At 38.6% G+C, this 25,327-nt stretch overlaps 2 protein-coding genes and 1 non-coding gene across 3 annotated transcripts; 1 reads left to right on the plus strand and 2 right to left on the minus strand.

Annotated features, from left to right (window-relative positions):
* Positions 1-14,151: 14,151 nt before the first annotated feature.
* Positions 14,152-15,115, minus strand: LOC141620561 (uncharacterized). Its single transcript, XM_074437400.1, has 2 exons — positions 14,746-15,115; positions 14,152-14,684 (listed from the first exon to the last, which is right to left on the minus strand). The coding sequence occupies exons 1-2, from the start codon at positions 15,113-15,115 to the stop codon at positions 14,152-14,154; spliced, it is 903 nt and encodes a 300-aa protein (XP_074293501.1).
* A 1,454-nt stretch (positions 15,116-16,569) lies between these two features.
* On the minus strand, positions 16,570-17,580 carry LOC141620563 (uncharacterized). Its single transcript, XM_074437401.1, has one exon. It carries the CDS (start codon positions 17,578-17,580, stop codon positions 16,570-16,572), a length of 1,011 nt encoding a protein of 336 aa, XP_074293502.1.
* A 1,082-nt stretch (positions 17,581-18,662) lies between these two features.
* LOC141624841 (small nucleolar RNA R71) lies at positions 18,663-18,769 on the plus strand. Its single transcript, XR_012534645.1, has one exon. It is a non-coding gene; the product is annotated as a small nucleolar RNA R71 (small nucleolar RNA).
* The last annotated feature ends 6,558 nt before the right edge of the window (positions 18,770-25,327 follow it).

Consider the following 25,327-nt stretch of genomic DNA (forward strand, 5'->3'; position numbering starts at 1 on the left):
ACATGTAAGTCTGAGGGTGTATTAATCTCTCTTTTATTTATTGTATTTTAATTATTGTATAACAATTGTAAGGTTTGTGTCGAAAACACCATTAAAACCGATTTCTAAAACCGTCTTTAAAACCTTTTTTTGCGGATTTCCAGTAGACAGACGTCGAGAAAAGACGCAGCAACCGCTGCGCCTCTTCGAAGGAGCGCAAAGACACTGCTGCGCCTCTTCGTGAGGCTGCCGCAGTTCCTGCTTCTTTTCTTCTTCCTCCGTCCTCTGTAATTCGTATCAAATTAAGTTCTTTTGTTTTGTTAGTCTGTTAATTCGTTCACATGATAGTTTGATAATTCATATGTATATTATCCATCATCATTAACATGTTTAAATCGTCATAAATCCGACTCAAATCCCTAATAATCAATATTTGCGGGTTTTCGTCATTAAATTCAATTCGAGTTTTAGAAGTTCAATTCGTTCACGTTGAGTTTCTGGGATTCATCGTTGATATATTTTCACCTGTTTGTTCATTAATTCATCGTCAATTCATCATATTTAGTTAATAATTCGTTTAGTTAGTTAGTTTAATTAATCATTCATTAACATCGACCCTTCACATAATTAATCCGTCTTATTTCCGTCTTAACCACGTTTTACTGTTTTATGACCTCAATCATATGTAAATAATCTGCTAATCACTTTCATCCGAGTCTAAAATCGTAATCAATCCATTAATTTACCAATTAACATTAACGATTTGCAGTTCCGGCTTCACGGCCAGAACTCACCCTTGGAACAGACGCAGCGTCTGCTGCGCCTCTTCAAAGGGCGATTACTTTCGCGCTGTTCGAGGATGAGTTCCCGCTCTCGAACTCCTTTTCTGCCTTGACCTCGTTTAATTAGCTACGTATTAATTAACTAATATTCGTAATATCGCTAATTCCTGTTCGTTAATTTGTTGTTTTATTCTTTTATTCTTTTTTATCAAATCATCCGTTTTAGCGGTACTTTCGACATAAATCGCCTAATCCGTTGTAATTAATGTAATTCTTTTTATTGTAGTTATATTAATTTATTGTATTCCTTTCATTTATCATTTGTATGCTTCCACATGTAATTGAACATTAAATCCAACTTCGATCCCAATTGTTTGCCTAATTAATTGTTCACCGACTTAGCTAATTTCACATGTTAGGATTAATCTATTGGATGTTGCATTGCATGCATATAGCCGACGATATATCGAGTACGAATAACTTCCCTAATCATTAGTAGAGGCCGCTATCGAGGCGGGCGGGATTAGGTGTTCGATCAAAAGAGCTTCCTAATACGTACCCTCACCCCTTACTCCAGATCTCCGTGAGCACCCGTGTTCATTGGCATCCACGAGAGTCATTCTAGACATAGAATGCTAAGGGCAACGATTGCTTAGTGTTCATGTCACTACTTTGTGTCTTGACATGGCACGAGGTATTCGAACGGTTCCAATTTCCCATAAAAATTGGTGGCGACTCCATACAAAATGCAAACGCTTGTTTTCGAGCCCCTTCACTCCCAAGCGCCCCCGTGGGCGGCCCGCTGTCCACACCCTCTATCCGGCATAGCGAACGCCAGCCGCCTCCAGGAATGCCGGACGGAGGGTGATGCGCCGGACAGTCCTCTGAACGCCCACAAGAGTAAATGTGAGCACCGGATAATGTCAAGTTACACCGGCCTGAGGTCCTTACACCGGACAGACGCATGGGGGGTTCCATTCTCGATTTCCGTGGGTGTATTGCTACACGGGATGATCCCGAGTTACGCCTTGACTGAAGTTTTTACACGGGACGACCTTATTCTTCGTCAAAGCTTCATAAAATGGTGAAATTCATTCCCAAAACCAAATATTACTCCAAATTTTATTTTAATTTGCCGTGACATTTCACTAAATGCACTTTCAATCCTCCGAAAATCCGCATCCAACCGTCCATTTATTCCCAAAAATCTTTCTTCATTTGGGTTGCCTCCCAAAAAGCGCCCTTATTTAACGTTGTAACACCCCGATTATCCGGCCAAGATAATTGGAGCGTTACCATCTCGGTTTCCCGAGGTAGTGTTTCAAAACTTCAATAAAAGAACATTTTATTAATAAATATAATGTTTAGTGAATTACATAAACGTAAACAAATGAATAAAGTACAACTCGTGACATCTATACTCTTCTAATCAACTATACTCGTCTCGTGACTCATCAAGCTCGTCCCGTCTTCCACGTGCTATCCAAACAACCTGTACTAAACCTGCTCCCCATATGACCAAAGGACATCATATGGATCGACACAGGCCACCGCAAAAGAGATAGGTGACAATTACACAGACACACAAACGTCAGTAACGATAAACATAGTGTGACACGACTCAAGTGTGCGAGTCAACAACATGACCATGATATGAATGACACGATTACCCAACCGTCACGCCGGTACCAGGACACGCCCAGACTTACCCACAACCACTGGTGCCAGGAACACGTCCACGACACCGCACTCACACAAGGTACTCCGAACATGTCGGTGGTACCGGGTCCAAGAGCGACTCAGGTCCCCTGCCAGACGTCGTGTCTCACCACACGCGTCCCTCCAAGACTCAAGTCATTAATGTGCACATTCCTATTGTTGGGATAAGTGTCCTCCGACAATAATGCGATCACAACTGTCGATCATGATGAACACATGTTTAAATCTCATTTTAAGAATACATGTGGGATGTAATATTTTTACAGTCAACTGGTCCACACATATCGATAATGATTGGCTGACTAGAGTTTGACATTACTGTCGTGCGACGGTGGTGATTAGTTGATCCCCTTAGGTCATACCTATAGGGAAATTATCTTAATTGATTATTTAATTAATCGTATGCCGATACGAGTTGATTAAATTGCTTAAAATTGACGGATGATCTTGTGAGTAAAATTAACGTGTCCTAATGTAATTCGATTATATTAGATACGGTCTAAGTAATTAAATTGTTTTATTACTTGGATAAAATTATTGTTTACGAAACAATTGAAATAGAAATTGAATGAATAATTTATTATAAATACAAGACGTTGTAATTTATAATTTGATAAACCGTTTTGGTACAAGTAATTACGAATTACTAGTCAATTTTTTAAATGACATATTTTATGAGTATGTTGATTTTTAATATGTTAAAAAATACATTACATTGTGACATGTCATGTAACATGTTACATGTGACAAAATTGACAAATGACAAAATAAAATGGACTACCCATTTTATTTAAGTATGCCGAAATAATGGAGGGAGTGTAAGATTTATATTGTGTTTTTATCTTAAGTGGAAAACACAATGATTATATCTAACTATTAGCCATGCAAACCTAGCTTTTGAGAAGAGCAAAAATAAAAGGCATTGGGCATGCTACCCAAGGCTAATTATTTCGGCCACCATAGGTAAAAAGAAAAGAGTTTTTCTTTTCATTATTATTCATTCATCATTTTATAAAAATTTCTAGTGTAAGAAATGATACTCTCTCTATCTTTTGTGAAAATCCTAGAGAAATAAAAACTCACTCATCTATTCTCTCTCAACCCAAAACAAGAGAGAACAAGTATATATTTTGTGTCAAAATTTTAAGTAAGACTAATCCTAATACTAGATCATATTACTTTAGTCTTTAAGAGTATTCCTTGAGTATTCACTTTTGGGAGAGATTCTATACTTGAATCTTTGTTCATCCATTATTTGGAATGCTCAAGAACTAACAAGAAGGAGATCTTGTTGGTGCCCATAAAACCGAAATCACATAGTAAGGAACATGATTTCTTCTTTACTTTTATTTATGTTTGCATACATAAGATTTGTAATTATTTTATGACTAAATAATTTCTCACATATATGAATATGTAAATTAACGAGATTAATAATCTCCAACAAGCGGTATTATGAGCCTTAGGTTGTTTGCAGCAAATCGGTTATTGTTTTTCCGAGTTATACGGTTAACAAACAAAACTTATAAATTTGTGTTTATTATGATATATCACGAAATTTACTATGCATGTTAAATTTTCTGGTCCTAAAATGTATTTAGGATATTTTGGTTAATTTATGGATTTTTATTGTTCATTTTATATTATAATGGCATTAAAATGTGATTTTATAATAAAAATGTCATTTTGGTACTAAAATTAGCTAAACTTCGTTTTTCCTTTGGTTTTTGGATATGTTTTCACATCAATACTATATATTAATTCCAGAAACCAAGGGACTTCAATGCAATTAAAGAAATCTATACAAATTAATTATACTATATAGTTTTAAATCGATAGCACCGTGTGATGGACCTGATAAAGGGACTTCAATGTAAATATTATATAGTTTTGGTTAAAAGTATAATATAAAGATGCCTTGATGAAGAATATTTATGGAAATTACATTAAATTAAAGTAATTAAATTTAGAAAACACAAGAATATAGTGATTTTCCTTAAAATTAACATGCCTCACTTATGGAATTAATTAGTATCATCATAGAATTATACATTAAATTAAATGTAATAAAAGTATTAGTAGCAGCAACGAGATTAATAAAATTAACGGTATTAATGTGGGAGTAGTAACAGTTATAATAATGATAGTGGGAGTAGTGAAAGTAACTACGAATGTAGTGAAAGTAACAGTGGTAACAATGAGAAAAAGTTTGAACAATTAAATAACCAATCGACTCAAGAAAATATTTTATTTATTTAAATATAGGCCGGATAAAAATAACGGGAATAATGAATTTAACAAGAAAAATAGATGAATTAGTAAAAGAAACAATAGTAACCACGGGAGTAGTGAACGTAATGATATTAAGAAGGAATGTCGTGAAAGTAATAATATTAATAGCGGGGTAGTGAACGTGTCTAATAATTTGAAAATAAATTTTACATTTCATCATAATTACATGATATGTCGTAGAAAAATATATTACAAATAGTAAACGTGTGAGTTAGACAACTCCAACATAGTCTATTTCATTGAAAATAAAATTTAACGGTAAATAGAGGTAGCCCGGGCGAAGCCGGGCACCAAACCTAGTATATTTTATTTTGATGACCTGTAATTTTTCATAATTTTATAAGTTGTTATGCTCGAAATATGGGTTTTTCATGTTAAATTCGAATTTAAATGAGAAAATAGGTTAATATGAGTTATATTTCGAATTTGGTCATAGAAATTTAGTATGTTGTCACATGAAATTTTACAAGATGTTTGTAAAATATTTGGCTATAATGATGTCTTTATGCATGATTAATGAATTTTTGATGAAAAATCACATAAATAGTGACTTTAATTAGTAAAAATGCTAAAACATACTTCATGACTAAGGAAAACTGTCACATGTTGCATTTTATCATATATTTCAGATCTAAAAGTGAAAATTTAAGAAATATGATTTTTCTCATATTTTTATGGTTATAATTGATAAATCCGATAAACCGCAACATGGTTTTTCTCGATAAATTTCGAATTTTTTAACCTAAGTTTTTGAACATTATGAGTGTCATGATATTTTTCCAGAATGTTCATGAGTTTAAAATTTCAAATTTCAAATTTATTTGAAATTTTTATGATTTATTTGAAGTTTATGGCATTATATTGTTATTTTAAGTCATTTTATGAACAATATTAAGAAATATAAGTTAATTATTGTCAATATGTTAGTGGAGACTAATTTTGAGTCCTAAGATGGTTAGGGTAATTAACTAGTACATAAATATGATTTTATGTAATTATTGTGATTTTTAAAAGGTTAAATCACGCAAATCCGTAAAAACCGATAAATATACGATATTGGCTCCTTAAAGGCGATTTAGCATAAAATTGGGCATGTTCATACATATTATAATGCTGCATTTTATTTATGATTGTCATAATTTTATTTTATGTAATTTTTGAATTATGTAATTTTACTTAGTACGGCCTTAGTTTTAATTGATATTACCCGAATTGTATGGGAATATTGATTCGGTTGTAATTTATTGTGATCTCGTATTACCGTTTTGTAATTTAATAGATTTATTTTATTTTAATTACAAATGTATAATAGGAAATTATGTAATTTGTTATGTAATTTATTTATTCCGGAGATCCTTGAAGACGGTGCCACTCGAGAAGGCGATCCATTAAAGACGGTGTTACCTCGAAATGCGTGCCAAGACCGGAGTTCAAGGGACTAAAGGAGTTGGTTTCCGAATTTGTAATAGTTAAATTAGATTTACTATTTTAGGAAGGCCATACTAGAATTTATTTTTATGCTTTGCATTTTATTTATATGTTGCATGCATCGCTAAATCGCCATAACTAAAACATGCATTATCATTTTAATCGAGTTTATCGACCGTGTCAATTACAATTATCGTAGTTCACCGCTTTAGTTCACTTAAAACGTGATAGATAATAAATTGACATGACCTCTCGCTAAAATAAACAATTGAGACTTAGCCTTACCAAAAAGTAGAAACCATGAAAACCTATTTCGCGAGGGAGTGCACTCGGCCACCCCGGGGTACAAACCTTGTTACGTAGGGGAAGTGGGTGATAAATGTCTATCCACCGAATTCATGTTGATGAGGGTTTCATCGGCTACCCCGTGCCCAAGTTAATGTGAATTTAGATCATGGACACATTTATTCGAAATTTGGATTGACCTCAACGGAAGTATTCGTGACCGTAGTCGCATGTGTTCCGGGCTATAGATAAATATTAGAGTAAATTTATCGATCAAGAGTTCTAAAAGTAGAATCGATTAAAGAGTTAATCCACCAAGTTATATTGATAAGGGTTCCATCGGCTACCCCGTGCCCAAGTTAATATGAATTTGGATCTGGAATCATTTATCATAGTTGGGTAGAGGTCACTATGTAAATGCTTTACTTGTTATTTACAAGTATTAATAAAACGATAAATGTTAAGTTTTCCACTATTCCGTTATGATATTGTTCTATTTCTTTACCGCAATTCATATACGATATCATTTCGATTTTTTATTCAAATCTCCATTAAAACACCGTAACGAAAGACAAAATTTGAATTTTTCTTCTAAAAACCTCGTATTATCCATTGTAAGGATCTCTTGTGAAGAGTATAGATAAAAGTTATTCGTGATCAAAAGGGTTTTTGATTCTTGACTAACATATCTACTTACAATGAATTGTTTCTCATATGCTTAATTGAGTTAAGTACTTTGAAACGTCACATCATTTTGGTAACTAGATTTGTTTGAAATCAAAATTGACCAAAATACCGCAACCATTTCAATGAAAGTTTTAAGACTAAACGAATAAATTGAAGAGTAGTCTTCATAAATTTCAATTTTGCTTCTCTTAGCAAAGACTCATTGAATTGAGTGGGAGCATTCTCTTAAACCGTTAAGAAAAGGATAAGGTTTTAAAGAAGTAAAATTAGAATGGAATTGATACAAGGAAATGTTATAAGTAAAGTTATTGAGAATAACGATACTAAACCTATCAATCCCGACCGATAAAGTTTCCATGGTCTTAATTGTTGGACGCTAGAAAGGAAACTACCCCAAATTATTAAAGAATCAACAAGTTAGTTGTGGGACATCTAATGGGACCTTCTTCTTTAAATGTTTATTTGATTGATATAAATTTTGCTAGTACTACTTCGTCAATATTAGAAACCGGTGGTGATTTTTATCATTGTATTTGATACATAGGATGATTAGAATATGACGACTAGCAACAATGATGTTGAGAGATAGAGTCATTGTGTACTCAATCTAGTTTTTGGGTTTAGAGTTGTACTTAATTGTGACTATTAAGTGCATAAACTCTAAATAAGAATATAAACTTGTTAAGATACAAAAGAGGTTTCACTTTTGTGACCCTATACACCATGATTTAATGTATGGCTAGCCCATTATCAAGGTGATTATATTCTAAACCCAACTAGAATGATATATCATGAAGATGATGCAAGCGTCAAATTGGTAACCCAAGATTAAACCTTAGATTCTGGAATGACGAACGCAAAGAGTTATTGAGTACTCTTGAAACCATTAGATCTTATGGTATATGCGTATCTTGTATTCAAAGCAAGATGTCTCGTGTCTTTTGGTTGAAAAGGAGATCGAGGTTGTAAATCATTGATCCAAAATAGGTTGATCATTTTCTTTTACCAACGATTTAGGTTGACACTAATGTGTTCATTTAATAAGTTAAATAGAGAAATCTTTGAAGAAGTTCAAAGAGTTCAAAGAATCACGATTTAATCGTGATGGGATTATCAAAGTGAACACTTTGATATAAGCCAAAGGAAATGTGATATAGTATCACAAATTAATATCTCTTAGCACGCATTATGGGATAATGTGTGGTTAGATAAAGAAATCAAACGCTATTCGATATGGTTTGGACTTCAATCAAGTTACTTTGAGTTACTTGATCCTTTTGGGGATTTTATCATTTTGTCTAAATTATTTTTCCACTAAATCTAAAACGAATCATATGAGATATGAAATGGTAGGGTACTATGTTTGTAAGTTTTCAAAAGAAACAAATGCTTATTTTTCCTTACTATAATCACGAATACAACGGGATTGTGGCTCGTGAAGCTGTCTTTCTAAAATACAAGTTTATTTCTAGAAGACAGAGTGGGAGAAATTATTCAAGAGCCACAAAGAATGTTATGTCATGGCTGGTCTTTCTGGCTACATGAGACGTTTTGTGTAAAACGTTGTTTCTTCAAAACCTAGGAGGTTAAATTCATCACTTGTTGAAGATGATGAATCCATGTTACTTTTAAGAAAGTAAAGAGCTTACAACTTACAAAGAAATTGTTTGATTCAAGTTACTTCTGAAAAGTAATGAACATATGACTTACATGAGAGTGTTTAAGTCAGAACTCAATACAAGGCTTAGAGCCATGAAAATCCAAAATTAATTCCAAATGAATTGTTAGATATCAAAGCTTGATTGGTAGCAAAGGGTTTTGCACTAGTTGAAATGCTTAAGTCTATTTGGATCTTCTTAGGGATTGTGTTTCATTATGATGATATACATATAGCAAGTGAATCTAAAACCCACTTCTTCAATTAGAAGGAATGTATTCAATACATGTCTTGAGTTTTGTAGATTCTTGCAATCCTAAGATAATGTGAAACTTAAGAGAGGGTCTTGAGTAGGACATCAATGAGTTGGAATCAATGATTTGATCATGTGATAAAAAATTTTCTCAATAGGTTGAGAAGTTATGTTTATACATGGAGTTTAGTGGGAGTTACGGTAATTTTTAATTAGTCTTATATGTGGATGACATATTGATCATTGGGAATGATTTAAGACTTATGGAGTATTATAATACATCTTTAATATCCGGATTTATGGAGATAAATCCACATGATATTAGCTTCAAATGAGGAGCCTTATGTTGATAAGATTCATGACTAGTTCAATCGAATTGAACATATTTGATTGATTCCATTTGCTTCCGCTGCCGAATCAATTAAATAGGAAATGTTGTATAACACTTCATATACTTTGAGTATGATGAATTGTTTCAAATCGAATTTAAGTAATAGTTACCAAGTAAGCCATAAAAATTACCCTTAAGTGCCTGCAGAAGCATTAAGGATGTAATGCAAAGTGTTTTTGAAGCAATTTTGTGTAATGGTGTTACACAAATGACAATTGACAATTGAGATTGCGCATGGTTTCTTATAAAACCATAATCAAAACACATTAGGATGGTTAATATACCATTGTGGCTATGTTATCTAAGAAATAGATTTTCTAGAATCGTTCTAGATAATAAAGAACAATGAGAAATATTTACAACGGAAATTGAGTACACTTGCAATCATGAGATATGCAAGAAGGATGAGTCCCGCACACTGTGAAAACAGTGGGAGCTATTCTAAGGCTAGAGGGCCTATGTCTAGATTGGATCTAGACATGTACTCAGAAAGTTTTATAATGTAAATGTATACATTACAAAGGAAAAACAAGTATGTAGTAAGGTTGAGTAAGGTACAAGAAGTTGATAAAACCTACTAACCAAAGCCTTCTCATAGACTTAACATGATGAGTCATGTCATATGTCATTTCAATTGGATTGAGATGAACAACTACATACAAGATCAAATTAGATTATAGAATATGATATAATAATCAGGCATTGACTATTCATATGTGATAATCGCAATTGTCGTTCGAGTTTTACTTTAAAACTCTTTTATTACCTTGTTACATCCAAACGGGTTGTAGAGACAATATTGAACCCCGTTAAAGTGAACCCGGATTAACATGGTATTTGCCCATAGTCACTTGTATGAGGTGACGTCTCGAAGTGACTAGAGTGTGATGCGATTGATGGCAAGTTCAAGTGCCATAGAGTCATGTGAGATGACTAGTCGATCACATAGGCAGACTGTTAGGAACACTTTATCGGGCAGTGACCGCTTATAGAGTTCTAACAAATTTATATAGCCTGGTCGTGGCGAGAGCTACTATAGTATTCTAATGAGTCGATTCTTTTGACTAAAGACTGTTCACCTAAGGTGGCACAGTTTAGATTAACTTTGATTTGTGTTACTACGACCTTCGTAAATGTGGTCAAATGGGCATATTTTGGGTTATGATGGTTGTGGCTAGTCAAAGGGAATAAGTACGATAGGAATTGTCCACCCCCTTGTCAGGGTTATAACAATATCTCAGGGCAACTCGAGGAGTAATGAACTGGAAATGCGTGGCCACGCTCGGAAGGTATCTATGGTAGATAATTCCGGTCAATCAGTTATTCTCCAGATCGAGGAAACCACTCTCGATGTGATCACTTGCAAGTACGACCTGAAAGACACCTTGCATTGAGTGGGAGATAGTAATAGGACAAGAGAATTGGTGACGCACACTTGTCGAGGACAAGTGGGAGATTGTTGAGATAAGTGTCCTCCGACAATAATGCGATCACAACTGTCGATCATGATGATCACATATTTAAATCTCATTTTAAGAATACATGTGGGATGTAATATTTTTACAGTCAACTGGTCCACACATATCGGTAATGATTGGCTGACTAGAGTTTGACATTACTGTCGTGCGACGGTAGTGATCAGTTGATCCCCTTAGGTCATACCTATAGGGAAATATCTTAATTGATTATTTAATTAATCGTATGCCGATACGAATTAATTAAATTGTTTAAAATTGACGGATGATCTTGTGAGTAAAATTAACGTGTCTTACTGTAATTCGATTATATTAGATACGGTCTAAGTAATTAAATTGTTTTATTACTTGGATAAAATTATTATTTACGAAACAATTGAAATAGAAATTGAATGAATAATTTATTATAAATACAAGACGTTGTAATTTATAATTTGATAAACCGTTTTGGTACAAGTAATTACGAATTACTAGTCAATTTTGTAAATGACATATTTTATGAGTATGTTGATTTTTAATATGTTAAAAAATACATTACATTGTGACATGTCATGTAACATGTTACATGTGACAAAATTGACAAATGACAAAATAAAATGGACTACCCATTTTATTTTAAGTATGCCGAAATAATGGAGGGAGTGTAAGATTTATATTGTGTTTTTATCTTAAGTGGAAAACACAATGATTATATCTAACTATTAGCCATGCAAACCTAGCTTTTGAGAAGAGCAAAAATAAAAGGCATTGGGCATGCTACCCAAGGCTAATTATTTCGGCCACCATAGGTAAAAAGAAAAGAGTTTTTCTTTTCATTATTATTCATTCATCATTTTATAAAAATTTCTAGTGTAAGAAATGATACTCTCTCTATCTTTTGTGAAAATCCTAGAGAAATAAAAACTCACTCATTTATTCTCTCTCAACCGAAAACAAGACAGAACAAGTATATATTTTGTGTCAAAATTTTAAGTAAGACTAATCCTAATACTAGATCATATTACTTTAGTCTTTAAGAGTATTCCTTGGGTATTCACTTTTGGGAGAGATTCTATACTTGAATCTTTGTTCATCCATTATTTGGAATGCTCAAGAACTAACAAGAAGGGGATCTTGTTGGTGCCCATAAAACCGAAATCACATAGTAAGGAACATGATTTCTTCTTTACTTTTATTTATGTTTGCATGCATAAGATTTGTAATTATTTTATGACTAAATAATTTCTCACATATATGAATATGTAAATTAATGAGATTAATAATTTCCAACACCTATTGGGGTGGGAGACCCCAATAGGCGACTCAAACGGAAGACGGTCTCCCAACCGCCTTCCGTCTCCACAACAACAAATAACCAATCATGCCCTCCATCATATGAAATAACACAAATATGCAAGATACCATATACCATGTCAATTACCGACTCATTCAATGAAATTAATGACAACCGACTCATTTAACAAATAGATACATTATTGAACTGAGTAGGATAAACCTACCTTTTAGCTAATCTCCATAAGCAATCCGAATAAAATAATCTTCCTCAAAAACCGTCACCTAAATATAATTAATTAAATATAATTAATCACTAACTAATCTAATTAAATTAAATACGAATTCAATTAATTAAATAAAAGCCTGTCTTAAAGCTATTTAAATCCCGTTTCAATTACTAGTCAACCACATGGGTCAAAACCCGACTCATGCCCATTATACACTAAGTAAAACCCGTCTTATAACTCGACTCAAAACCCGTTAACTCCCACTCAAACACGCCCACAAAAACAGCCCCGAAACCGCCTTAAAACACACGACAAGCCACCGCCGTGGACCCCACCTCTCCATGCTCAGCCACGGTGGGGCAGCAGCCCAAATCAGCCACCGAGCACCACCCAAAACAGTGGTAACAACAACAATGGCGGCGGCTCAACAACAACAACATACACCCTCGACTTACACCTTTAACCACCGCCAAAACCAATCCTAGGCCGCACCACTTGTGCCCCCCCCCCCCCACTGGCCACGGTGGTCACGACCACCGCCCAGCCACCAGCAACACCACCGAACACCAGCAACAACAACCACAACGCAGCAACAACAACAGTAAACGACAAAAACAACAACCAACACCAACTCGCCCCCCCCCCCCCCCTTTTTAGCACCTAAAACTGCCACCTACAGCCACCCTACCCATCACCGCTGACCACCACACGACTCTCCTCACAACCCCCAACAACCTTCACCCAATACCACCCCAAGTCAGTCACGAATAGAGGGTTAAAAATCCGTCTTAAGACCGTCGCACAAAACAGCTATAATCCTAGATCTAGTTCGGTCAAACCCGTTTTTAGGCGGTCAAAGGTGGTCAAAGGCGGTCCTAAGGAGAGTCGGGGTCAAGGCGGTTCTATGGTATAATTAAATTAAGGCATAACTAGTGTAAGACAGTCTTACCTCGCGTCTCAAGGCGGAGTGGGAATCCTTCTCTTTTCTTCTAATCTCTTTTCTCCCTTATCTCTCTTCCTCTCATGTTTGGTAGATATTATGAGATTTTGTGAGTGGATAAGGGTGGGTAGGGATATATATGATGGTAGGAGAAAGTATATACATATATACATATGATGTATTATCATCATTATTATTTATTATTCCGTCTCCTAACATTCTCGTATACAATATAATATTATTTATATAATATAAAAATGGAGTATTACAAACGTCGTAGGCTCGACCAAGTCATGCGATAGCTTAATTAAGGGGAACATTCATCAAGTGCGAAAATTAAAAGTCAATCTTAACAATCAAAGAAGATTTAAATCAAAAGATCATGAGATGGGTTTTAGTGAGCACACTTCCTTCATCACCGGTGACCCGACTATGTAATGCTTCAATCTTTGTCCATTGACCTTGAAAGTGTGACCCCACTAGTAATTTCCATCGTGCCATAGGGAAAAACATGTGTCACGGTGAATGGTCCCGACCATCTTGATCTCAACTTTCCCGAAAAGAGTTTCAAACGTGGATTGAATAGGAGGACCGTCTCTCCTTCTTTAAACTCTCTTCTTTGAATCTTCTTGTCATGATAAGCCTTTGTCTTTTCCTTGTAAAGCTTTGCATTCTCATAGGCTTCTAGCCTAAATTCATCCAACAAGTTGAGGTCTAGCAAACGCTTCTCTTGGGAGCTCTTCAAATCAAAGTTGAGATATTTAATTGCCCAATAGGCTCGGTGTTCTATATGCCCATAAGGCATTATCAAGCTTTATCACCCAATCCTTCCTCGAGCTATTCACCGTCTTTTCCAATATTGCTTTAATCTCTCTATTGGATATCTCGACTTGACCACTTGTTTGTGGATGGTAGCCAATTCCACAACGGTGTTGAACTCCATACTTCTTCAAGAGAGCTTCAAACTTTGTTTCAAGAAAGTGTGACCCTTTATCACTTATCAAGACACGGGGCACTCCGAACCTTGGAAAAATCACCTTCCTCATAAACTTGCTAACAACTCTAGCATCATCCGTTGGGGAGGTAATTGCTTCAACCCACTTTGATACGTAATCCACCGCCATAAGGATGTACTTGTTGCCATAAGAGGAGGGATAAGGTCCTTGGAAGTCAATTCCCCATACATCAAACACTTGAATTTCTAAGATGAAATTTTGTGGCATTTCATTCCTCCTTGAGATATTACCGTTCCTTTTGACACCGGTCACAACCCTTGACATAAGAAGCAACATCCCTGAACAAGGATGGCCAATAAAAGCCACACTGCAATATTTTTGCACTGGACTTAGTAGTACTTGCATGTCCTCCACAAGGAAGATCATGACAATGAGAAATTATTGATTGGAACTCATCCTCCGGTACACATCTCCTAATCATGCCATTGACACAAGTCTTGTAGAAACAAGGATCCTCCCAATAATATTGCCTTATGTCATAGAAGAACTTCTTCGTCTTGTGTGAGTCATATCCATAAAGAATCACACCGGACGTCAAATAGTTGACATAGTCGGCATACCATGGTACTTCCACTAAACTCAAGGCTAATAAATGGTCATCGGGTAAATAGTCATTTATTGGGAGCCCATCCTTGACGTTCTCATTCAACAATCTAGAGAGGTGGTCGGCTACAACGTTCTCAACCCCTTTCTTGTCTCTAATTTTCATATCAAATTCTTGAAGCAAGGGTATCCACCGGATCAATCGTGGCTTTGATTCCTTCTTAATAAGCAAGTGTTTTAAAGCCGAATGATCGGTATGTACTATCACCCACCTTGGCTCCAACCAAATAAGTCCGAAACTTTTCCATTGCAAATACCACCGCTAAGAGCTCTTTCTCCGTTGTCGAATAGTTTATTTGAGCTTCATCAAGTGTCTTGCTTGCATAGTGAATGACATGTAGCCTACCATCTTTCCTTTGGCCTAAAACTGCGCCCAAGGCTTGATCACTTGCATCACACATAAGCTCAAAAGGTAGGTTCCAATCTAGTGGTTGTATAATTGAAGCACTTATCAAAGCTTGTTTCAACCTATTAAAAGCATCATGACAATGGTTAGTGAATTCAAAAGGAGTATCCTTAGCTAGCAATTCGGTCATCAAGGGTCCTGCTGCAATTTTAGAGAAATCCTTGATGAAGCGGCGGTAAAACCCCGCATGTCCAAGGAAACTCCTCACCCCCTTAACATTTGTGGGAGGTGTTATACTCTCAATGACCTCTACCTTAGCCTTGTCTACTTCAATTCCTCTATTAGACACTATGTGCCCCAAGACAACTCCTTCTTGTACCATGAAATGGCACTTTTCCCAATTCAAGACTAAATGACTCTCTTGACATTTTTTCAACACTTTCTCCAAGTTTATTAAGAAATTTTCAAAGTACTTTCCCACAACCGAAAAATCATCCATAAAAACTTTCATTTCTTGCTCAATAAAATCGGAGAAAATGGACATCATACAACGTTGAAATGTAGAAGGTGCATTACATATCCCAAATGGCATCCTCCTATATGCATAGGTGCCAAAAGGGCATGTGAAGGTAGTGTTCTCTTGGTCACTTGGATGGATAGGGATTTGAAAGAATCCCGAGTACCCATCCAAGAAGCAAAAATAATCATGTTGAGCCAACCGCTCCAACATTTGGTCCATGAACGGCAAAGGAAAGTGGTCCTTCCGGAGTTCCGGGTAGATTTGTTCAACTTTCTATAATACACACACATTCTTCACCCGGTTACCGTGCTTGTGGGAATCAATTCATTCTTATCATTTCTCACAACCATCATTCCTCCCTTTTTTGGAACTACATGAACCAGGCTCACCCACCTACTATCGGAAATAGAGTAAATGATGCCGACATCAAGTAGCTTGAGGACCTCCTTTCTTAAAACTTCCTTCATTATGGGATTAAGCCTTCTTTGTACCTCAATTGAGGAAGCATCCTCATTTTCAAGTAAGATTCTATGAGTGCACAAAGAGGGATTAATGCCTTTAAGGTCACCAATGGTGTACCCAAGAACACTCTTAAACCTTTTCAACAAATCAAGTAATTTTGAAGTTTGAGTGTTGTCAAGTTCACTATTGATGATGACGGGGAATGTAGAATTATCACCAAGAAATCCATATCTCAAAGAAGGGGGAGAGGTTTAAGATCACCCGTAGGAGGTGGCGTGGAACTCTCCTCCTTCTTACCAACTTCCAACATTTCAAACTTTGGATCTTTCTCATGAATTGGAGCAAAGTCCAACATCCACACATATGCTAGAGCTTCAACATCTTTATCATCAACTTCATACCCATTGACAAGATAAGTTTTCAAAGGATCTATTGAGGAAGCTTTTGGATCATGCTCCTCCATGGGATTCTCTAGAATATCAACAATACAACAAGTGTCACCTAAAAATGGAGCTTCTATAGACTTGGTGAGTTCAAACTCCACTTTATCTTCACCCACTTGCAAAGATAGCTTGCCACTCTTCACATCAATCAATGCTCCTCCGGTTTCTAGATAAGGACGCCCCAAGATAATAAGCACGTGGTTATCCTCGGGCATATCCATGACAAAGAAATCACATGGTATAATTAGCTTCCCAACAATCAAGGGCATATCTTCAATAACACCAATAGGGAATTTAGCCGATCGATCGGCTAGTTGAAGTGAAACTCTTGTTGGCTTCAAATCCCCCAAATCAAGCTTTTTGAAAATTGAAAGTGGCATGAGGCTCACACTAGCCCCCAAGTCACACAATGCTCTTTTTATGGCCACTCCTTGAATAGAACATGAAATTGAGAAGCTACCCGGATCTTCTAGCTTATTTGTAAGCTTGTTTGTGTGAGTAAGAATATCACTACATTCTTTGGAGAGGTTAATGGTTTGCACCTGCCCACTCTTCTTCATCAAAGTGACAAGATCCTTAAGGAACTTTCCATATGATGGAATTTCGATAATTATATCAAGGAAAGGAATTGTGACATTCATTCCTTTCAAGATCTCAATAAACTTCTCATACTTTTTCTCTAGTTTAGGCCTTGCAAGCCTTTGTGGAAAGGGTACCGGTGGAGCATACACCTTGGTTTGAGGAATGAGATCTTTCTCTTTGGTTGGTATATGATCATTCTCCTTGGGTATATCCTCCATCTAAACCTCTTGAGGCTTCTCAACCTCAATCTCCACTAGTTGCTTCTTCAAGTCATTATTAGCAACCCTCTTTCTCTTCCACTTTGGTGCACTCTCAACCTCTTCCAATTGCCTTCCTCTTCTTAAGAACACCGCATTCATTTCCCTAGGATTCACCGTGTTGCCCGGGAATTTCCCCGGATTTTGAGCCAATTGACTCAATTGTTGTGAAATTTGGGCTACATGGGTTTCCGTTGCTTTTTTGGGATGCTCTTATTTCATCATTAACCCGGTTTTCTGAAGCAATGTGGTTGTCAAGCTTTGAGTCGGATTTTTGGTTGGCAATCACCAATTGCTCAAAGGTTTGTTCCCAAGATGGTTTTTGATTTTGTTTGGCTTGGAAGTTTTGGTTAAAACCTTGGTTTTGAGGTTGGAAATTTTGGTTTTGAGGTTGGTTTAAATTTTGTCCCTTGAAACCCCCAAATGGTTGTTGGTTTTGAGTGACAAATTGTTTTCCTTGAAAACTGGGTGGGATTTGTCTTTGCAATTGTGGGTTTTGATTGAACCTTTGTTGTTGTGGTGAGGAAGTAGTTGGGTTTTGGATGTTTTGTGAGGCATAGGACAAGAGAGGGTGACTTCTTTTTACATTGACAAATTGGTTGTTGTTGTTGTTGAACCCTTACCTTGCATTTGTAGATTCCCAAACCCTATTGACTTGCTTATAACACTCTTCTTGAATGGGTGCAATCAAAAGGAACCCGATTGGAGTATGGCCTTGTTCCCCGCATAATTCACACGACAAGATTTGTCTCATGTTGGAGCTTGAAGGCTTGGAATTCAACAAAGCCACTTGTTGAGTTAATTCATCTAGCATTCCCTTAACCTCAACATTCAACACCGCACTAGGATCCTTGTTCTTGCCCTTTCTCACTTGCCTATCACTTCCCCAATCCATGGTTCGTGATGCCATCTCCTCAATTAATTCCTTGGCCGATTTATGTCCCAAAATGTCCAAAGCACCTTTTCCCGACCCCGCATCAAGTGATAGTCTAAGGTCTTGAGTCAATCCCTTATAGAAGTTGTTCACCAATTCGACTTCGGATATGCCATGATGGGGGCATAGCCTTTGTAGCCACTTATACCTTTCCCATGCTTCATATAAGGTTTCATGCTCTTCTTGAGTGAAGCTTTGTAATTCACTTTTAACTTTTGCCGTTCTTGACGGTGGGAAGTACTTGTTCAAAAATGCCGAGGCTAGCTCGTCCCATGTCTTGAAGGAATCCGCGTCACAATACCTTTGGCAGATCCCCTAAGTGAACGGAGGAACAACCTAAGGCGTACCGCATCATCGGAGACCCCATTCATCTTGTACATATCGCAATTCTCAAGGAACTCATTAAGGTGGTCATTAGGGTTCTCCAAAGGCCGGACCTCCTCCAAATTGATTGTCTTGGATTAGGTTGAGCAAGGCATTTTTTATCTCAAAATTATTGGCTTGAATTCTTGGCCGTTTGATAGTGGTATTTTAGTCGTATTTTACTCCGCATTTAAATTTTATTCTGACTTGATTTTACGTGCTTAATTTATTAAAAAACTCATTTTATTACTAATTTGTAGTAATTAGTCGTATTAGTTATATTTAATAATTGGTCGGATTTTATATAATAATTAGTATTAATATCATTTTATTATAATAACGTGTAGGCAAGGAGGAATAATGACACGGAAACCGAGGAGCAAATTGGGTCGAGACGGAAATAAGACGGGTGAGGGAGGAGTTAATTGAAGAAAATGAAATAACTTGTACAAGGCAAAGTCAAGCTTGGCAGTTAACTTTACCAAAATCACAAGTTTGTTCACTCGTCCCTGTCAATGAACATCAAAGTTGATTCCCTGCATTTCCAAGTCCCATAATTTCCATATCTCTTCGCCATTAATCAGCCCAACTCCCATCGTCAGCACCACCAAGATAGTCCTCTACCCTCCTCTGCCTCGCACACCTGCAGCAACAATCCAGCAGCAGCCCACACATCCACGGCATGCACCAGCTCCTCCATTGTTCACCACGGTTTCAAAACCCGAGCCCGAACTCACAGCTACTCACCTCTGCTACCAAACCCGCTCCATACTGCGCACCATTCATCACTCACACCTCGACATTAAATCATTCACCAGTTTCCCTCATCAAACACCACCATCAAATCCCTCGACCACCACTTCGACCCCTGACCTGCCTCTCACACCGACACCTGCTACTCCCCCTTCACCACCACCATTTCACCATTATCTCCGTCCTTCATTCATCCCCTGCATCATCAAACCAACTCGCCACATCGCATCCCCTTCCCCCAAACAAACTCGCATCACCATTCATCCCCATGCAGGTTTGCCGGCAACCGACCCTATACCAGTATCCACCCACGCAATTTTCCTTCTCTTTTCTCGAAATCTCGCTACCAGTGCCTCCACCGGTAGCCGCCTCACCGGCACACAACACCACAACCTTCATGTCGCAATGATTCTGCTCCTCTCTATCGGTATCCCTTGTACCGGTCAACCGGCATACAAAAACCAACATATATTCCTCTCCTTTTTGTCAAAGATCTCGCCGCCGGTGGACCGGCAGGGGCCCCCTGCTTCCGTCTTTTGTCTTTCTTCTTATTCCTTTTTGTTTTGTTTTGTAAAACATAAATAATCCCCTTCCTTCCTTTGTTGAACATGTATCGTGTCTTTTAGTTAGTTTTAGATTATTATTATTATTATTATTATTATTATTATTATTATTATTATTATTAGGGATATTCTACATGATACCCTTCAATTTTTCAACTTTCTACATGGTACCCCTAATTGTTGACATTATCACTAAGTGTACTCCTAAAGTTTATTTTCCGTCAATTAAACTTAGTTTTAGGCGTTAGTGATTAGTTAGACGCATAACCAAGCTTGTCATTTATCATTCCCATGACATAAGGACTCTATTAGGCTCAATATCCATCTTTAGACGTGATAATTTGGTAGGGAATCAAAAAAAATTTCCGTTAAATTTTTTTTAGCCCATATATATCAATAAATATTAGAATCGAGATGGATATTGAGCATAATAGAGTCCGTATGTCATGGGATAATAAATGACATGCTTGGTTACGCATCCAAGTCATCATTTAACGCCTAAAACTGAGTTTAATTGACGAAGAATAAAGTTTAGGGGTACACTTAGTGATAATGACAACAATTAGAGGCACCATGTATGTTTTAAAAAGTATAGGGATACCATGTAGAAAGTCGGAAAATTAAGGGGTACCATATAGAATATCCCTTATTATTATTATTATTATTATTATTATTATTATTATTATTATTATTATTATTATTATTATTATTTTTTTTTTTATTATTATTATTATGCGCGCAGCTTTCATTATAATAAAAATAAAAGGTTTACATGAAATTGGTGGGGAGCCGAGAGACAATCTGGGCTCCCACACCCTTAGAAAGTCGGAAAATTAAGGGGTACCATATAGAATATCCCTTATTATTATTATTATTATTATTATTATTATTATTATTATTATTATTATTATTATTATTATTATTATTACTACTACTACTATTACTATTATTATTACTACTATTATTATTACTACTATTACTATTACTATTACTACTATTATTATTACTACTATTAGATTTTATGTCCGTGCGTTGCACGGATCTCTAGAATATTCTAAATATAATAGTTTATTAAGAATGACATTAAAAAGTTATTTTTTTCCGGTTTAGTTTCTACATCTTAAAAATAGGATAATGATAAATTAACTATCGTTTTTATTAATGCCACTTCTATGAAAGGGTGAATAATAAGATATCCATAAAAGTAACTTAGAATATTCTTTTTTAGGATAAAATATTATATTTAGAATATTCTAGAAATAAATAGTTAAGTAGTTACAAATACATATTCCATGTAACACAAATGCTTATAAAAGACAGTTTTATACTATACAATTTTATTGCAACACAAGTGTTCCGGGTGTAATTCCAGAGCAGTTATACGTTACCACCCGTGCTTGTAGAATGACGTCTTTTGTGAACTCCTCCTTGCGGTCTCCTGAAACAATGAGCAAACTGAGGGCTCGGCTTTGGGCCGAGCGAACTCACTCCGACGCTCAAGTCAGTAAACTTAGAAAGATAAGTTGTTGTTACTTGGTGAAGTATATATTGTAGAGAGATAAGGAAGATATTACCGGATGAATAGTGATTCTTAGGTTAAATTGTGGATCCTTTACTCAATGAGAGTAGAGGAGTATTTATAGACTTTCACCTTTTGTCACGTAGTGGCCAAGTGGCCAAGTGGCTAGCAGGTGGAAAGACTGACCTACCCCTCGGCCGAGGGACCCATGGCAGGCCGGCGGGCCCTGTTGACTCACCGCCGAGGGGTCTTGGATATGAGTTCGCGGATGTGTGCCCCGGCTAGGCGGTTGCCCGGCCGGGACCCATCTGTCGGCCGACAGCCTCGTTGGTTATTTGTCTAAGCCGTTGACTTCTTGTGGATATCTTTGACCTTGCTCAATATGTTGGATTGTCACGGGTCGAGAATATGCCCCATCAATTTGCCCCCGGCGTAGTCATGCCGTGGTATGGGCTCCGATGTATCTTTGAGCGTATATTCGCGCAAGACAAATTTTACGCCCGGCTTCTTCTACCTCGGCGCGGCTCGCTTAGGCCGTACCATATCCCCCTCCACATGGTTGTGTAATGGACATCCGATGTGGAAAAGGCAATGACGTTGGTATCGAGACCGGGGTGGAGAGTGCGGTTGTTTCGATTGCCCCATGGCGGTGCTTTACGGCTTGGTTGATCATGTGGCCGGCGGAGAAACGGATACTTAGGAATTTGTTGAGGAAGATGAACAGACAGAGAGATATGAAGGGGCGTGTTGAAGACGCTTGGTCACTGTTGCATTGATTGACGTTCAACTGTTGCAACGATTGACATTCCGTGGTTGCATGTCTGACACGTGTCTGTTTGTTGATTGGCTGACGTTTCATGGTGTGCCCCTGATTGGTCCCTCTTCATGGGCTTTCCTCTATAAATAGGGTACTTAGTCCCGAAATTGGCCACCAATTTCATTTTCTCAAAAATTTTCTTCTTTCTAGCCCTTGTGATGAAACCTCTCTCTAGCTTTCAGAATCATTACTCCGGCGTGGCATTTTTCTTCAAGGTAAACAAATAAATTCTCTTTTTAACTCGTAAGTTTTGTTGTAACATGTCTTCTCTGTTCTTTGGACCTAGTAAGCTGCGCGGGGGTTCCTGTCGCGTCTTGATGAGGAGGAGATACTAAACGCCATCCCGATAAGGTTTGGGGGCCCTAGGTCTCCGTCTCTTGAAGTCGATCCAAAAGCTCCGGAGGGTGGGGAGGATGATGATGTTGATGATGACTGTGAGGAAGGGATTCTTCCGGTGAAGAGAGGCCGCATATCCTGGACCACGGCGAGGCGTGCATGATCGGTGGTCTCGACCGTGCTCGGACCAATAAATTCGCCAGTTGTTCTGGTGGAACTCTTTTCGAGGGTCATTTCTACTTCGGTGAAGGGTACAAAATTATTATCCCTGGGGAGGGTCAGGCGGTCTGTTGCCCTCCTCCGGGTCATATCGGCGTATATATCAGGCATCTGGAGTATGGCCTCCGGTTTTTTTTGAATAAATACGTCACGGCCATCATCAACGCTATGAACGTCGCCGTGGCTCAACTGCATCCGTTGGCCATTAGGACGATAGTTGGCTTCGTGTGGCTCTGTCTTTTCAAGGGGAGGTACCTACGATTAACTTATTCCGCCGGCTTCATCATCTTCGGGCATCGACCCCTGGTAAGGTGGGGTGGTACAGCGTGCGGATGGAGCGGGCGTCCTCTCGTTGATAAGCTTTCTTCCGCAAGAATTTGGAAGGGGCGGTGGGTGTATGTCCAAGTGCCGGATGACTATCCGCTGCCCGGTCCTTCCAAAGACCAAGTCAACTTACGGTGCGAGAGTAAGAGGGAGCGTGAAAAATGGGTCTCCCAGAGTAAGCTCAAGATGGATGCCAGTAGGGTTCCTCTTGGTGCCGACGAGAGAGCGGGCGATCTGCTGTTTGATCTTTGAGAAAGGATGGGTGCCCCGACTCGGATTATTCATCGGGATGAGCTGCTTTGCGCGTCGGCCTCATACCGCCCTCAACCGGGGTGAGTAGGGTCGGTGTGAGGCCCATCTTTGCCTATTACGCTCCTGTTTTTAGAGCTTTGTTTTACTTCTTTTATGTAACTCTTATCGGATTCTTGCGGACCGGTTTGGCCAGGATCATCGAGGAGACCTTGAAGAAGTTAGGGCTTGATAAGGACGGGAACGTCGTTGAGCGGCACCCTCAGGCCGACGCGCGTGATCGTAGATTGGCTCCCAACGAACTTATGGACAAGCAAACAAGGCACTTTGGATCGGGCGGCGGCTCAAGCACGGGTTCTCGGGGGCGTGCGAAGAGAACATCAAAGGCAAGGTCAGGTCGGCGACGTTGTCGATCCCAACTCCCTCTTCAACCCCAACGGTCCGAAGGAGCGGTGGAGGTCATCGATGTCTCCGAGGAGATGGTGACCGTTGCGAAGGGCCCTCCTCCTCCAAAGAAGAGAAAAGAGTCACTGTAAACCCGCCGTTCCGGGAAAAGAGTGATTCACCCGGTCCTCCAACTAAGAGGGTCGGTGAGTACGGACCTAACACGTGGTTCGAGACTTAGCTGGTTCATTATGCATTCCCGATGACAGACTCTCCGATGTGTCAATGAATGTTGACACGGATGCGTTTGTGTAAATTTTTTGTAGATCCGCCGTCGGCAGCGCCGTTCTTCGATCGGCAATTAGAGAAGCGACACGAGAAGGCGGGCGATAAGAATGTCACCGTTGACTCCGCACTCGGAAGGTTCCCCGCCGAGCTTGTGGCAGAGGGTACAAAAATATCCAAGAGGTGGCAAAATGGACTCAACGGCCGGCTCCTACATTATGGAGCAAGAACAGGCCATGGCCCGGCTGGGCCACGATCCAACGGCTTAAGCTTGATCTCTCCGCGGCAAAGGGGGAAGCCGGGAAGGCTAAGCTTGACCTCCTAGCTGCTCGGAAGCGTGCGGAGGAAGCCGAGAAGCGCCACTCGGCCGAGAGGGCCAAAGTCGAGGTGCTTGATGCCACCCGCCCGATTCTTTCGGAGGAGCGGGACAGGTATAAGGGTGGCTATGACGCCGTTGTTGCCAAAAGGGAAGAATGGAGGGGGATGTATGAGGCTCGATCGGAGGCACTTGCGGACACTAGGGTGTTCTTGCCCAAAGGGAGAAAGATATTGAGGTGCTTCAAGATAAGGTCCTCCCTGACTTGTGCGCTCAATTCCGGATCGGCCGAGGAAGCGACCGGGGAGGCAATCAAGAGGCTCATTCCGAAGACTCCTTCCCGTGGGAGAAATTTGAACGACTTACGGATGAGATGGCCGATCCGCGGAAAAGGCGGTTGCGGAAAAAGAGGAGGGCGAAGGCGGCTCGGATAGCCGAGGCCAAGGCGGCCTATGATGCAAAGGTGAAGGAGGCCGAAGAGGAGGTGAAAGGTGAAGGCATGTGGAGATGACAAGCTTTCCTCCGGGCCGGCCACCAAAGTTGACGCCGCCGCTTGCCGATGGTGGGCGAGCATCAGCGTAGGGAGATGGGCGGTCGTCACGAGACTCACCGGCGTCTCGGATAGCTTTAGCTGTTCGGGGCCAAC

The sequence above is a fragment of the Silene latifolia genome, chromosome X, assembly GCF_048544455.1.
Source record: "Silene latifolia isolate original U9 population chromosome X, ASM4854445v1, whole genome shotgun sequence".
NCBI classification, from domain to species: Eukaryota; Viridiplantae; Streptophyta; class Magnoliopsida; order Caryophyllales; family Caryophyllaceae; genus Silene; species Silene latifolia.

Bases quoted from the DNA above. Each gene is read 5' to 3' on its own strand.
- LOC141620561 (XM_074437400.1), bottom strand. From the start codon at position 15,115: ATGAAAATTAGAGACAAGAAAGGGGTTGAGAACGTTGTAGCCGACCAC. The intron at 14,685-14,745 runs GTACTACTAAGT...ATCCTTGTTCAG, and splicing joins TCCTTGTGGAGGACATGCAA to GGATGTTGCTTCTTATGTCA.
- LOC141620563 (XM_074437401.1), bottom strand. From the start codon at position 17,580: ATGGAGGATATACCCAAGGAGAATGATCATATACCAACCAAAGAGAAA.